The sequence below is a fragment of the Mastigoproctus giganteus genome, chromosome 8 (genome assembly GCF_048544385.1).
Source record: "Mastigoproctus giganteus isolate SK-2022 chromosome 8, ASM4854438v1, whole genome shotgun sequence".
Classification (NCBI taxonomy): Eukaryota; Metazoa; Arthropoda; class Arachnida; order Uropygi; family Thelyphonidae; genus Mastigoproctus; species Mastigoproctus giganteus.
In genome coordinates, this window is record NC_143582.1 from 128,294,898 (window position 1) to 128,311,917 (window position 17,020).

Consider the following 17,020-nt stretch of genomic DNA (forward strand, 5'->3'; position numbering starts at 1 on the left):
TCACAAAACAGCATTCAGGTGCTATATCGAAGATGGAAAAGCTATTAATAATATGGATGGAAAATCAGATTCAGAAGCAAGTGCCCCTGAATATAATGGCCATTCAAGCAAAAGCAAGAAGTATTTGTGAAGATATTAAGGATAAGTATGGTGAACCCCAAGCCAAATTCGTGGCAAGCAATCGGTGGTTTAATAGGTTTAAGCATTGCACTGGTTTCCAAAACATTAAAGTATGTGGTGAAGTCGCCAGTGCTGATTCTGCAGCTGCAGAGAAATTTTGTGATGTGTGGAAAAATACCCCTTCTAAATCTTCACAGCCCTCAACTTCTGCAGTGTGCTTATCAGCCAGAGAGGTAATTCTGGCAACGATGCTCGAAAGGTAAAACTTGCTGATGTTATGCCTGTGTCCTCTCTCTTTTTGTAATTTTATAATTTTGAAATTTTTGTAATTTTTTCTGCGCATGAGATAAAAAAATTGAATAAATAATTCTATTTACATCTTCGTTGAACATTTCTTTTTTGCACCAATCAAATTCAATCAATTTACTTCAATCAAATTTGCAAGTGCTGCATAAGCATTTAGGGAAATTCTGACTTACGTAGAGTTCCACGGAACACAACCCTTACGTAAGTCGGGGAGTGGCTGTATATGTAAAATTCAAACAAAACAAACCCACTGTCCAAATTAAAAAGTAAAATGGAAGTTTTCAAAAGTAAATTAGGCAAAATACTCAGTCTGTGTCTCCTTGATGATAAATTTGTTAAAACACAACCAATAGGGAGTCACTGAGTACAAATTTTGGCAGCAGCATCTGAAGCACTGCAGACCAACACAGACATGCAAAACACTGGTGGAATGAGGCTTGTAACAGTGCCAAAAAAAGAAAAAAATTAAACCTGGAATCTGTTTTGTAGAGTTCTCACAACTGCTAACCTCATATGTAAAAAACAAAACACAAGAGCACGACAAATCAGAAGAAAAGCTAAAAAAGACTCCTGAATAAAATTTGCCGGTACCATCACGACAACACCAGCAGTCAGCTAATATGGAAAAAAATTCAACAATTAAATAATAAATGCATTCCTTTTTCTGCTCCAATCCTGATTAGGAATGAACAAAAAATTTCTTCCGCTAAAGAAATAGGAGTTTCCTTGGGGAGATTTTCAGTCAAATATCAGCAACATCTGCATATGACAGCTTTTCCCAAAAATCAAAACCTCAGCAGAAGAATACAAAATAAATTTTATTACCACCCAATCTCTTCCTTATAATTTTTGAACTCCAAGATGCTCTGAACAGATCAGCAAACTGCACAGCAGGATCAGACGGATATTACTATATAATGCTCAAACATCTAAATAATACAGCCTTAAACCCATTACAGTAATACCCCAAAGTTACGCGATAGGTGGGTCCGATGAAAATCACTTAAGGCGAATTCGCGTAAGTCGGGGTACAACTTTGCATATAAATACCTATAAATTTTGTTTAATTGGGACCAAGGACTAACAAAAACACTAGTTTAGAAGAAAAATATTAATAAAATTTCAGTTCTTTATACATATTAATACAAAATATGTATTAAAAAAATAAATGACTTACGTAAAAAAGTTATTTCGATGTCGATGGCTTCATAAAATCTAACAATTCGTCTGACGACACAGCACCTTCTTTTTTTCACGCAGAATTTCTTCGTAGCAAGCTAATAATTTTTTTATTCCTTGCTTTGTAGCTATAATGCATTCTTCGTTGTAGTCTATGTTTTCTAAAATTTTTAAGCCCTTTTAAATTGAGCTGAGACCTTCTGTCAAGTTTGCAATTGTCATGTGCTTTTCGCCGTTGCCTCATTTAGGTCTGTAGCACGTGCAATATCACATGGTCTTTCATTTCGCTCAAAGCATTTCACAATTTCATATTTTTTCTCTATCAACAGAGGCGGACTGGCCATAAGCCTTACTGGGGAAACCCCGGTGGGCCTATGTGATTTTGGCCATAAACCATAGTATGAGGCCACTATAAATTTTCCTGGGTAAGAATTTTTGACCCAGTCCGCCTCTGTTCATCAATAATTGCTTTTCTTTTCTCTCTGAATCTGCAGTGTCTTCACCATTACGCTTCCTTTTCACACCTTTTAATTAAGCTTTTACTCATTTTTAGGGAATAAAGCACAATTACAAAACAAGGAGGCACGCTTGATACCCATAAACAAAGCTGCACGCATGTAGCAACTGAATAAACAACACCATAAAGGCAGAGATACACTATTAACACCTCACATTTCTAGGGGTTTCTACCATAAAACAATAAAAATCCAGTTGCGTTTCTGCTAGTGGAATCTGTTATAAACTGGTAGTAAACTCCATCTAATTGCATACCAATAGCTGGAATTGTGTTGATTTTTACGTTATTATGGTGAAATGTGTTTCCCCTAAAACAAATACATTTTCAGAATCTTCTCTTCATTCCTATCGTGTTGCTTCGGTTGGGGTGATTCTGCGTTCGACTGCCATTTCTTGTAAACACAAAGGCGAATCGTGCATAAGCCAATTCGGTTCGTGTTATATTATAAGATATCGTTACCATATTTATAAATAGTGTATGATCGAATTCGTGTAGTGTACACGTGTTATACGGCTCGACCGACGCGATCCATTTCTCTCGTGAAAATGATGTAATTTCCGACAAACTTTGAGCACGAATTCGAATGCACACATATAAATATGACAGTCGGAATACAAATTCTTGTATATGTGTGCAGCTCATGCGCAGCAAAGTTGAATTTTGTTCATCTTTCGCTCTCACTCTCCGCCGTCGCACCGTATATCGATAACATATGAAAAACGACCTTGAAGATAGTGGGCGGCAGTGTTACCAAACGAAAAAATCAAGAACCGCGTAACTCCGAGTTCGCGTAAGTCGAGATAGCGTAAGTCGGGGTATTACTGTATTAGTTTTCTATAATCGGATATTTCTTGAATGCGTTTATCCCTCCTCATGGTACCACTCTGTAATCCTTGCTTTCCCAAACCAAGAGAGGATCAGTCACTTGCACAAAACTACTGACCAGTTTCTCTCACCAGCTGTCTAAGTAAAACACTAAAAAATTATACACAGCAGACTAAAATGGATTCTTGAAAGTAAAATGCTGTTGAATAGCAATCAATACGGTTTCTGACAAAACAGATCCTGCTTGGACCTTATGATAAGAGCTGTAACTAATATTTGCATTTCATATGTTAAAAACGAATGTCTGGTAATGGTCAGCCTAGATATCGAAAAGGCTTTCGATACCACATGGAGGTATGGCATTCTTCAAGAACTCTATTTGCTAGAGTTGAAAGGACACTTATCTCAATTCATTCAGAATTTTCTTAAGCACAGAACCTTTAAATTTTGTCACTGGAATCTACTTTCACAATATTTTATCCAAGAAGAAGGGGTGCCCCAAGGGTCCATACTTAGCGCTGCCCTCTCTGTAATTAGGCTAAACACGATGATGCAGAATATTCCCAGAACTGTAGAAATATATTTGTATGCTGACAATCTTGCCTTATCATGTCGTTCACCAAACATTAATACCATTGAGAAACAGTTACAACTTTCCATAAATAAGTTGTCTCTAACTTATTTACAAAATGGTTATTGCCTGCCAGAACAAAAGACAATTGTGATTCAGTTCTGTAAAAAGCACAAATTACACCCAGAGCCTGAACTTAAATTAAGAAACTTTCCAATCCCTTTTTCCAGAAATATTCATTTTTTTTAGGTTTAACATTAGATATGAAACTCAATTTTGCCATGCATATAACTTATATTAGAACCCTCTGCTTGAAAAACTCAATATACTCAAAGCCATCTCTAGTCTAGCAAGTGGTGCAGATATATACACCTCCTGCCTTTGTATTGTTCTCTCATCAGGCCATGTCTAGACTATGGTGGAATTGTCTATGACTCGGCTGGAAAGACTGTACTTACAAGATTAAATACCATAAAGCACAGTGCTCTTTGCACTGTTCTTGTGGTTTTTCGAACATCCCTGGTCCAAAGACTATATAGAGGCAAACGAACCACCACTCCACCTCAGAAGGAAAATGTTACTACTCACCTATGCAGCCAGACTTAAATTCTTCCAGATCGTCCCAATCAGTCACTACTCTTCAATCCTGAATGGATTACATTCTATAATAATAAACCCACTGGTATTAGGCTAAAAGAGTTGATGCACTGCTGAAATGTACATGTTGATAACACGCTTAAAGAAACTAAAATACCTGATCCACCCTGGTCCACAAACCCACCTTACTGTGACACCTATATCCAACGATGGGAAAAAACATCCTTGGAAAACTGTAATATCAAACATTGTTAGTAGCATGTCCTACAAGAAGGACATGCTACTAACAATGTTCAGAGCTGCATAATGTATACCGATGGTTAAAAATCAGATGCCACCATAGGTGGTGCAGCAGTCTTTCCCTCATTCAAAGTATCTGTATCTCTCCTGGCTGAATGTAGAGTTATACTGCAGAACTGTATGCAATCCAGCTAGCTATAGACTATAGCAATATCTGTCTCAACACCCAGTAGTTTAATATATACAGACTCCATGGGTGCACTGTCTACAATAAATAATAAATTTTCAACCCCACTTCCCATAGTAAAAGAAATCCGGTCTTGTCTAAATCATTTGCGGAAAAGGAATCATACTGTAAGTTCTGTTGTTGTTGTTTTGGTTTTTAGGAGCATTAGCAACTAAGGCCATATTGCTCCGGGGATATGCAGTGGTCAATCCCTGACCTTTCCGCATCCTCCGTATTTGGTGGTCACAGGCTCGAACCCCGGTCTAATCAAGAAGCCTGTGCTACGCACTGCTGCTCCTGCCCACCTGGCTATGGAGGCGCCACTGTAAGTTCTGTTGGAGTTCAGAGCATGCCGACATTGCAGGTAATGAAACAGCAGACCAGGCAGCCAAACATCCAAACAGCAGTACATCTCCATCTTACCAAGTACCCTATATAGATTTCCTAACACATAATCCCAGAGGCTCACATCTGGTGAGTATGGGCTTGGCACACAAAGGGTCCTGGGCTGGATATCATCATTCTTCTCTTTCTTGGTGATTCCCTTCTACGTTTGACACACACACACTTTCTCCTTCTTCTCTCAGGATAATTCAGAAATTTTTTCTGGCTGGTGCAGCATAAGCCTCAGGCTTCCTTGCACCATATGGCTAATAATAATAATATCCAACCTATCTGTAGAGACCAGTAGTTAAACATTTGGAAGACACATACGGACAATAAATTATTCAATCTCCTTGTCTGAAATTAAAATCCATTTCTCTGCCTTTAATAACTGCTACCTCTCTCTCTCTCTCTCTCTCTCTCTCTCTCTCTCTCTCTCTCTCTCTCTCTCTCTCTCTCCCCTCTAACTTAGAACTCCATGGTCATTCTCTGCTAATGGTTCCTGTACTACCAGCCTTGTAATGTCATCTGGTTTGTGGGTGATGATCAAGTTTAGAATATCCTTGCCCCCAGTATTTTCCCTAACATGCTGATACAAATAATCATCTAGTTAATTAAAAAAATTTGTTCCCCATGGTGTTTCCCCTCCCACTTTCTCCAGTCAATTTGGAATAAATTGAAATCATCAATAATAAGACATTCACATTGGCTTGCCCATTCCATTTGCATGTAGAGGTTCTTGTCATAAGGTTCACTATCTTTTGGTATGTAGTATCTCCCACTCTTATTTTAGTTTTGCACCCACCCACTTCACATTTCACACATAGGATTTCCTAGGGAATGTGGCTCCCAGGTGCAAATTGCAATTTGGTGCCCCCTTTAAAATTTTCTTCATATGTGTATGTAAGTTTCAGGTTTTCAGACACCCCTTGAACATTGGCACCCTCGGAATGGCCCGACGCCCCTGATTACACAGATTCTCTGCTTGCTTGCTTGCTTAGTTTCTAAATTTGGGAATGCTGTAGTCATGCTTAAGCTGCTTTTGGTAAGATATATGATCCCCTCCCTACACATACACCTTTTTGACCTCACTGTTGTACTCTTCTTACAGTCTAGCATATCAATATTGACTTTTCTCTTCATAACAGAGTTTGGCACACTACATTTTTATTGAGAGAAACAGCAAAAAATGTTCCTATAAAGAAATCCTGAATGATAATGATGTTCTGACAATGATGCAGTGTTTACCTTCCTGAAATTGATCCAGTACTATGATAAGATTTGAAACTATAACCTCTGCAATCCAGACCCCTGATTTTCTATAGAGTTGTTACTTATAGCCATTGTTTGGCACATTATGGCCTTTAATTGTTCTTGCTACAATCAGATAAGAACAAAAACAATATGACTCCCCAACACATATATACTCACCCCTTCTATTTCCACACATAGTATAAAAGTGTAAAAGTATCATTTTCAATTTAAAATATAGCATTTATTATTTTAACTAAAGAAACTGGTAGAATTCCATTACAGGAAAACTGATTTTCTTGCTTACCATCACCGAATTTGATTATTCATGGCAGAGATTTTGAGACTGATCACAGGCTGCTTTTACTGCTTGCAGTTAATGCTTTGATCATAATTTGCCCATCAAGGGTGGTACTTAATCATTTACTAAATCTAGCTTTACATGGAAACTTATCAGTTATATGCACCTCTTGGAAAACAATCAGTCACTTTCCTAAGTAACTGATTGATTGGCATTCCAAATTTGTTTTAAAATTGAATTCTGTAGATGGCTGTATGATTATTTCTGCCAATAAAAAATGCAGATTCATTACTGACAAATTAGAACAGTAGTTGTCCAATGTGGTACTCCCTGTATATGATGAAAAGGTTGGAGATCTTTACATATTTATTTAACCTTTTTATTATGCAAGTGTCAACCTTAGGTCATTTTCAAAATTTGGAATGTGGTCCCTGACTTGACTGCAGCCAAATAGATGTGGTGTCTCAACTTCGTGGTCTCTAAAAGCTCCACAGCAATGAAAGTTTCTGATGCAGATTTCAGGTGTAATTATATCAAACTCTACAATCAGATAAACTTTAAGTTTCTGCTTCTTACACATCAGACAGAACCAGTGCCAGTAATTATTTATAAAATATATTAATACTGTATAAAAATGTACACAAAAATATCTTTTGGATTTGTTCACAGGAATTTTTGGGAACATAATCCCCATGGGCAGCAAGGTCTTTACTTTAGTTCTTTTGTAACATTATGAATATTAACTCTCTGAACCAATAGTAACGACATTCTAAACTAAACTGATCTTTACATTTTCAGTGGAACTTAATGGACAGCAAGCATCTCCACCATTACTGACCCAGGCTCTTTCAGGTAAGCTTTTCTTTTTTAATTAATTCATTCTTTCTCATTATATTGATAAATTCCATTTAGCTGCATAATATTATTATATCGTATTTATAAAAACATTTCAGAGCAGATTTTTTTAATCACAGAGACTGCATATAGTTGCACATCACTAGAGAACACACATTCTTCCTATGCAAAGATTAACATTTATTACTTAAATTTATAGATTAATTTAAATTAAATTTTAATAAATTTATAACTTACATAGATTAACAGCATTTTCTAAAATAGCCTATTAAGATAGCAATCCCTTAGCTATAATAATGGAAATATCCTTAGACATGGGGCAGTATAAATTATTGAACTGATAGTTAAGGATAGTACAAGGTTTATATGGACAGAAATGGAATCATAAAGGAACTATAAAATTTTTTTTATTAAACAGAAAAATTTTTTCTAGCCAACCTTATTAGCAACTATAAAATCATTACTAAAGGACTAGATACAAAGAATAATTTTAATGTAATTTATTTTGGCTTTGGTAGGACTTTTGATATAGCTCCACAAGAACATTTTTAGTATAGTTTGGAGCAATGTTCAAGAAGGGTAACTTACTATAGTGGATAAAAAGATGGTTAAGTGGTGGAAGGTAATTGATTATTTAATGAGGATTTGGTTATGACTACAGCAGGAGCAAGGCACCTTGGCCACCCTTCCCCAAAATTGTAGGTGGAAAAATTAAAATATTTTCAAAAAAAAAAAAAATCAAAATTATATTTTAGAAAAAAATTTAAAACACTTTAAAATGGTCACTGGTTTGTGATAGGTTAACTTTTAAATTACAATCATATTCTTACCAAATTTGAGCATTTAAAAATACTAATTGCAAAATGCACTTCTCACAACAGCTGTTAATTGGATAGTGACTAAGCACACTTGATAGATGGAATCTTTGCTTAATTATGTATCTGTGTATTTCATTAATCTTTATACAAGTGTCAGGGAGGTAGATTTTGTAAACAAATCTACTACCAAGGGTAGGTAGGTTTGTGCTAGCTATTTTTGGCACATGTCCATTACTGGTTTTCACTGTAACAGAATAATAATAGCAATAAAATAAATTAATAATTGCAATAAAGTGTGATGCATGTCAACACAATTTGACCACCCCTTTTAATTAGCTGTTTCTGAAACTACTCATGTAACACTTTATGAATAATTAGTGAGGAAGACAGAGTAACAGCAACTAATCTTGAACCACTGATTAACATAGATATTTTGTTGACATGTACATCAGATCAGGCATCATTACTGTTTGGTTAATGCAGTTGCTTGTTTTCATCTTTTCAGTGTCATGTTGTGTCTTGTATGTTTGGCTTGGTCACAGCTGAATACAAGCTGAAAATTTACAGGTTACATTGGTGAATAAGAAGCAGCTATGTTCAAGTGAGCCTCAAAAATGAGAAATAACAACAGAAAGAAAAGCTGCAACATGATGAAAAGTGGCAGTAGCAGTACTCCTATGAGCTTTTATCAAAATAGTTTAATAGAATTGTTGGAATCAAGCAATTTCAGCAGCTGCTCAAAAAACTGGAGAAATATTCCATCTGAACATGATAATTACGAGAAGACTTCCACTTATCCACTTTTCTTTCATCTTCAAAGTGCATCAAAATGGATGAGCTCTTGCTATTGTCTTTTATTACTTTGGATTCTACCAAAGGTGTTTTACTTATAATGATCAAGTTGAATGAGCAAACTGAAAAAAGTCCATGTCAATTTGTCAAATGGTTGTCCAATGGTTCTTAAAATAAGCACAAAACAAAAGAATTTATTAATAAGAAAGCAAGAGCACATGCTTTCAAAAAGCTGAGAAAACCAAGACTTCCTACTTTTTTCCTTCAAAGTTTGTTTACAGTTTTGCTTCTTGATTTGAGTGAAAAATTACTTTTTTATCTAATTAGTATAAATATAGTTGATCCCCTCTATAACAGTGTCTAAATTATCACAAAAATTTCATCATATAGAAATTTTTCTATACAGAAACTAATCATCCCTGTAAACCATATTCTCAGAGATACATTAAGCTCCCATTATAGTATTCCTGATTATAGTGCTTTCCTACTTTTCACACTCACTCCTTTTAGCCTCGTGTCAATCCTTGAAGAGCCATACATTTTTCAGCATCTTTAACATTCCAGCTAAAAATGTTTTCCTGTTTATATCACTTTTTTTAACGTGGCAAAAAGGAATAAACCCAAATATTAACCCTTCTTCCTCTTGATTGATTTTAATTATGAGAAAGGGATGATAGCGACATTTTCCAAAATTCATTTACAGTGCAATTACTTTACTTCATAGAAAGCGTTTACAGTGCACGTGACATTCAATTATTTCATACAGTATTTTTTATTTTTTTTAAAATCAACACTACGTCTCTGATTTTCTTTCTGATACAGTAATTACTGCCCTCTTTGTGTGTGTGTGTGTGTGTGTGTGTGTGTGTGTGTGTGTGTGTGTGTGTGTGTGTGTGTGTGTGTGTGTGTGTGTGTGTGTGTGTGTGTGTGTGTGTGTGTGTTCAATGTAACATTAAAAAAATGTCTGTAAGTCATTTTCAGTGATGAAAAAAGTACTCACAAATTTCATGGATGACAACATTATTGTGATTATTAGGTTAATACTATATTTTTCAGTTTATAATATTCAGTTTAATTGAACAGAATCCTTTTTAAGAATTCCATTCTTTTTAATAACATTAAAAAAAAAAAAAGGATGAAAGTGTTAAAAAAAAGAAAAAAAAACAAGCATAGTATATTTAGTGTGCAGATTTTCAATATCTTCATAAATAATGCTAAAAAAATAAAAATTTAACATTATTACCAAAAATATTGATGGAATATGAAAAATGTCCCCAAAGAGGGAGATTGTACTAATAATGTTCTAAAAGTACTATAACAAAAGTTTACTTGAAGATTTTCAACCCAAGGATGAATTTGTGGGTTGGTCCTTCACACACTAGCAAAGCTTTTGTGGATTTATTCGATGATGGTTTTCTTCATCAGCATGTTCGGGAGGCAACTACAAGGAGTAATACTCTTGATCTGATTATCAGTAGTGATTCTTCATGCATAAAAATCTACAGATAAAGGAACCACTAGGTGGCATTTATAGAATTGTATAGAATTTAAATACTGAGACAGTATTTAAATTCTATACAGTGGAACTAACTGATGATGGTACCAACATCATCAGTTAGTTCAAAATGGGAGGCATTCAAAGCTACTAGGCTTTACATACCAACTAAGAAATATTGTTCAACATTTAGGCCTAAACGGAGATCAAATGAACTAATGAAACATGTGGCAGAGAAGAAAAATGCATGTAATACAAATAAATTAATGGGTGACATGGAAGCCTATCATAGATATAAGCTGGTCTGAAACCAAGTCACAAAGCAGATTAGGCAGGCAAAGAATGCAAAGAAAAACAGCAAAGAGTTCTTTACCTATACAAACTCTAGAAGGAAATGGATGAATCAGATTGGTACACTGGATATTGATAGTTCAACTGTTGATGATCCTTCTCAGGTGGCTAACGAACTAAATGAGTATTTTGCATCTACATTCACACATGAGGAATTATTCAGGGAGGGTAATGGCAGAGGTGAAAAAAGGCACCCGGGATGGATGGGATCTATCCAGTTATATTAAAGGAGGCAGCAAAGGAAGTAAGCAAATCCTTAGCCATAATTTATGAGAGCTTCCTTGGACTCCGGGCAGGTACCCATGAACTGGAGAAGTACAAATGTGACCCAAATTCAGAAAGGAGGATCAAAGGGCGACATAAGTAATTATAGACTAGTTAGTTTAACTTCCATTCCAGGGAAATTAATGGAGGCACTGGTTAAAGAAGCACTGCAGAATCATCTAGACAAGACTTCAATTATAGCTCAGACACAGCATGGTTTTTTTAAGGGGAAGTCTTGTTTAGGCCTAAATGGATGTCAGATGAACTGATGAGGCATATGGCAGAGAAGAAATATGCATGGGATACATACAAATTAACACATGACACCGAAGCCTATGATAGATACAAGTTGATCTGTAACCAAGTTACAAAGGAGGTTAGGCAGGCGAAGGCAGATTACGAGAAATCTTTGGCAAGGGATGCAAAGAAAAACAGCAAAGAGTTCTTTACTTATGTAAACTCTAGAAGGAAGGGGATGAATCAGATTGGTCCACTTGATATCGATGGGTCAACTGTTGATGATCCTGCTCAGGTAGCTAACAAACTAAATGAATATTTTGCATCGACATTCACACATGAGGAGTTATTTAGCGAGGGGAAAGCCAGAGGTGTATTCAACTCTAGCAGTAAGCTAGAGAATCTTGTAATAACTGAGAGTAAAGTGGAGGATAGATTGTTGAAGATAAACACAAGAAAGGCACCTGGGGTGGATGGGATCTATCCAGTTATATTAAAGGAGGCAGCAAAGGAAGTAAGCAAACCCTTAGCCATAATTATGAGAGCTTCCTTGGACTCAGGGGAGGTACCCACTGACTGGAGATGTGCAAATATCACCCCAATTCACAAAGGAGGATCAAAGGCTGACACAAGTAATTATAGAGAGTCTGCTGACAAGGCTATTAGGAGACGGTCGTGTTCAAAGCCGCTAAGTGGATTTTTCTTATTTATTTATTTATTGATTTGAAATTATTGTTTTCTAAAACTTTTGATTTAAATTTAGTAGTATAACATTATTTTGTGATTTTCTGATTAATTTGGTGTATTTATTCTTTACTCGGCCTTGTAATTGCATAAAAGTATCGGTAAGGGTATCCACGTGTTTGCAACTCCGCTGAACGAGAAGTTCTTTAGCCATATTTAGCCGCTTGATTGAATATTTTTTACATTGAATTATTTCTGTAAGTAGCTTATAGACCTAGTAAGGATCATTAGTTTATTCTGAATTGAGACAGCGAGATTTGAAAGTTAATTAATACTTAAGTGTCCGTAGATTTACCGTTCATAACTTTCCCGCCTTTGTGATACGATAGTTATATATCGTACTAGATAGGGTTAGTTGAACTTCGTTAGCAGTTAAATTGTACTTTTAAATAATTACATATAACGACTTAGATTACAAACGTAATATAATTAATTATATTTAACATAATTAATAACATAACATAATTAATTATAATTAATTAATAAATTAATAAAATCATGACTCAGACCAGAGCAGCAAAGCAAAAGGCTCAAGCTAATGGAAGTGCTGTGGCTCAGAGCAGAACTGTGGGCGGCAGTTGTCCTCTGACTCACAGCCTTATAAAATGCACTGTTTGCTTGATGTTTTCAGAGCAATCGGGTACGGGACATGATAGTGCCATGGGGGATGTCTTTGTGTGTGCGCGATGCAAGGAGTGTATCGATATCAGGCAACAACTCAGCGTTCTTGTGGGTCTATATGAGAGCTTGAAGGACAGGGTGGATGCCCTCGAAGAAACTAAATTGAGGGGCCCATCAAGCTCTCAGCTGCCCACATCAACGCCAGAGCTTGCACTTGGGCATCACGTGACACAGAGGCAACCCCCAAGGCAGAATGCGCTGGTCCCAAAGGAACTAGTAGTTGTTGGTGATTCTATTGTCAGGGAAACGGGGAACATGCTTTGTAAAAAGGATAGGTGGAACAGGACCAGGGTATGTCTGCCAGGGGCAAAGGTTGATGACGTTGTAGAGCGAATATCATCTTTTAAGGGCACAAAAGGTGATATAGTTGTACACGTTGGCACTAATGATATTAAGAGTAGGAGACCAGCAGAATTACTTAACAAGTACAGGTCACTGTTGAACAAAAGCTGAGAATTAGGGTTGAATTTGAAAGTGTCTGCAATTCTGCCCAGACACGATAGGAGGGAGTATATGATGAGAGCCTTGTCGATCAATTCGGCCCTGGAAAGATTGTGCAAGGCTCGAGGGGTAGAATTTTTTTCAGCCTTGACTGTACTTGTTAACAGGAGAGATTGCTTCTACAGGGATGGGATACACTTAAATAGAAAGGGTGCAAGAATATTTGCTGATGCTATCGAGGCAGTGTTAGGTGGGTCGGAAAACTGCTAGCTTGGGGGGGAGACAAAGACCAATAGATTGACAGTAGCCACTGGCAGAGGTGAAAGAGATTCTTGCACTGCTTCTATTAGAATGAGCAGAAGCCTGAAAAACAAGATGCATGATATTTCAGAGACTGCTGGAAGTCATTGCGGTACAAGTAAACACATGGGTTGTGTTAGGGTAGCTAAGAATAGAAACAGGTGCATGTATACTTGCGTGTACACCAATGCTAGGAGTTTAGTAAATAAATTTGATGAATTTGAGGTATTGTTCAAAACATCAAAGGCAGATATTGTTGGGATATCAGAGACGTTGTGTCACACAGATATAAGGGATGCAGAACTGGAATTTGGGGAGTACAACGTCTACAGAAAGGATAGACAGGATAGGAAGGGGGGGGGAGGGGTTATGCTATTAGTTAAGAAACACATAAAAACCAAGGAAGTGAAGCCAGTCGACATCGCTGGACAGTGCAGTGTTGAGTCAGTTTGGTGTGACATAAGCATTGGGAGATCAAAACTGAGAGTAGGAGCGCGTTATCGGCCTAATGACTCTGATGAGTATAATAAGAAACTGTACAGGGAAATAGAGTGGGCCAGTAAATCAGAGAGTCTTATAATGGGAGATTTTAATTTCCCAGATATTGACTGGAATTTGTGGGTTGGTCGCTCACACGCTAGCAAGGCTTTTGTGGATTTATTGAATGATTGTTTTCTAAATCAGCATGTTCGGGAGGCAACTAGAGGAAGCAATACTCTTGATTTGATTATTAGTAGTGATTCTTCATGCATTAAGAATCTGCAGATACAGGAACCACTAGGTGGCAGTGATCACAGTGTGCTGAAGTGGGATTTACTCAAAGAGGTAACTACCATTAGGGGTAAAGGGAAGGGTTATTGCTTCCGTAAAGGCGACTACGATGGACTGAGACAGTATTTAAATTCTATACAGTGGGACCAACTGATGATGTTACCAACAGCAAATTCAAAATGGGAAGCATTCAAAGAACTTATCTTGGAAGCTACTAGGCTTTACATACCAACTAAGAAATATTGTTCAAGGTTTAGGCCAAAATGGATGTCAGATGAACTAATGAGGCATATGGCCGAGAAGAAAAATGCATGGGATACTTACAAATTAACACATGACACAGGAGCCTACGATAGATACAAGTTGATATGCAACCAAGTTACAAAGGAGGTTAGGCAGGCAAAGGCAGATTACGAGAAATCCTTGGCAAGGGATGCAAAGAAAAACAGCAAAGAGTTCTTTACTTATGTAAACTCTAGAAGGAAGGGGATGAATCAGATTGGTCCACTTGATATTGATGGGTCAACTGTTGATGATCCTGCTCAGGCAGCTAACAAACTAAATGAATATTTTGCATCGACATTCACACATGAGGAGTTGTTCAGCGAGGGGGATGCCAGAGGTGTATTCAACTCTAGCAGTAAGCTACAGAATCTTGAAATAACTGGGAGTAAAATGGAGGAGAAACTGTTGAAGATTAACACAAGAAAGGCACCCGAGGTGGATGGGATCTATCCAGTTATATTAAAGGAGGCAGCAAAGGAAGTAAGCAAACCCTTAGCCATAATTATGAGAGCTTCCTTGGACTCAGGGGAGGTACCCATAGACTGGAAATGTGCAAATGTGACCCCAATTCACAAAGGGGGATCAAAGGCTGACTCAAGTAATTATAGACCTGTGAGCTTAACTTCTGTTCCAGGAAAATTAATGGAGGCACTGGTTAAAGAAGCACTGCAGGATCATTTAGACAAGACTTCAGTTATAGCTCGGACACAGCATGGTTTTGTTAAGGGGAAGTCTTGCCTGACCAATTTGATTGGATACTATGATGCAGTCACAAAAGAACTGGATGCAGGGAATAGCTTTGATATTATATACTTGGATCTTAGAAAGGCTTTTGATACTGTTGCACATGGAAGACTGCTACACAAATTGGAGCAGTGTGACATTGGTGGCAAATTGCTGCTATGGATAAAGGGGTGGTTGAGGGGGAGAAGACAGAGAGTGGTAATCAATGGACACTGCTCATCGTGGACTAATGTTATTAGTGGAGTCCCTCAGGGCTCAGTGTTGGGTCCATTATTGTTTTCTGTATTTATAAATGATATTGATGATGGTATATCAAGCTTAATGTCCAAGTTTGCAGACGATACAAAGGTTGGCAGGGTTGTCAAGGACACTACTGACACTATGCTGCTGCAACAGGATCTGGAAAGGTTGAGCAGATGGGATGAGAGGTGGCAAATGAAGTTTAACATTGACAAATGTAAAGTACTACACATGGGAAACAGCAACTCCAGAGCAACGTATCAACTCTGTGGTACTACACTGACAGTGGTAGAGAATGAAATGGACTTGGGGGTGGTTGTGCAGGCAGATATGAAGTTCTCTGAGCAGTGCAGACGGGCTGCAAGAGTAGCTCATGGAGTATTGTCATTGATATACAGGAATTTTTCCATCAGGGATAAGGAGGTGATTATTCCCTTGTATAAGGCAATGGTCAGGCCACACCTAGAGTACTGTATACAGGTCTGGAGGCCTCATTTCAAGAAGGATGTAGATCTGTCTGCTGGAACGAGTACAGAGAAGGGCAACAAGATTAGTGAATGGAACAAAGGGTGCTCTTATGAAGAAAGGCTTAAGTTTTGCAAATTACAGTGTCTGGAGACTAGGCACCAGCGAGGTGATCTGATAGAGGTGTATAAAGCCTTGAATGGTTTAAGCATGCTCAATGCTGATGGGATTCTTCCTCTAGCTCAGAAAAATCACCTGAGAGGGCATAAATCAAATTGAGGAAAGACAGATGTAGGATAGACGTGCGGAAATTTGCCTTTAGCCAGCGGGTGGTTGGTTGGTGGAACAGACTTCCATCCCTTGTCGTGGAAGTTGATAGCCTAAATAAGTTTAAGGCTCAGCTGGACAGGTATTTTGAACGAACAGAGGGGTGAAGTGGAAGTGGGTTTTTTTTTTTTTTTTGGCTGATGCTGCATAAGCTTGCTTTCTTGCATCAAATGCCTCTACTAATGCTAATGCTAATGCTAATGATGTGGTCACAAAGGAACTGGATGCAGGGAATAACTTTGATATCATATATTTGGATCTTAGAAAGGCTTTTGATATTGTTGCACATGAAAGACTGCTGAACAAATTGGAGCAGTGTGGCATTGGTGGCAAATTGCTACTATAGATAAAGGGATGGTTGAGTGGGAGAAAACAGTGGTAATCAATGGACACTGCTCATCGTGAACTAATGTTATTAGTGGAGTTCCTCAGGGTTCAGTGTTGGGTCCATTGTTGTTTTCTGTATATATAAATGATATTGATGATGATATATCAAGCTTAATGTGCAAGTTTGCAGATGATACAAAGGTTGGCAGGGTTGTTAAAGACACTACTGATGCTATGCTGCTGCAACAGGATCTGGAAAGGTTGAGCAGATGGGCTGAGAGGTGGCAAATGAATTTTTTTTTTTTTTTGGCTGATGCTGCATAGTATTAGCATTAGTAGAGGCATATAATGCAAACTTGGACATTA

The 17,020-nt window shown here is 37.4% G+C and overlaps 1 protein-coding gene across 6 annotated transcripts in view; it reads left to right on the plus strand.

Annotated features, from left to right (window-relative positions):
• Positions 1 to 17,020, plus strand: part of LOC150081815 (RNA-binding protein Musashi homolog Rbp6-like) — a 1,034,865-nt gene that overhangs the window by 849,714 nt on the left and 168,131 nt on the right. For all 6 annotated transcript variants that reach the window (XM_090378903.1, XM_090378901.1, XM_090378906.1 and 3 more), the window contains one exon: positions 7,316 to 7,369. In XM_090378903.1, coding sequence (XP_090235029.1) covers positions 7,316 to 7,369 — 54 coding nt within the window. The remainder of the gene's footprint in view (positions 1 to 7,315; positions 7,370 to 17,020) is intronic.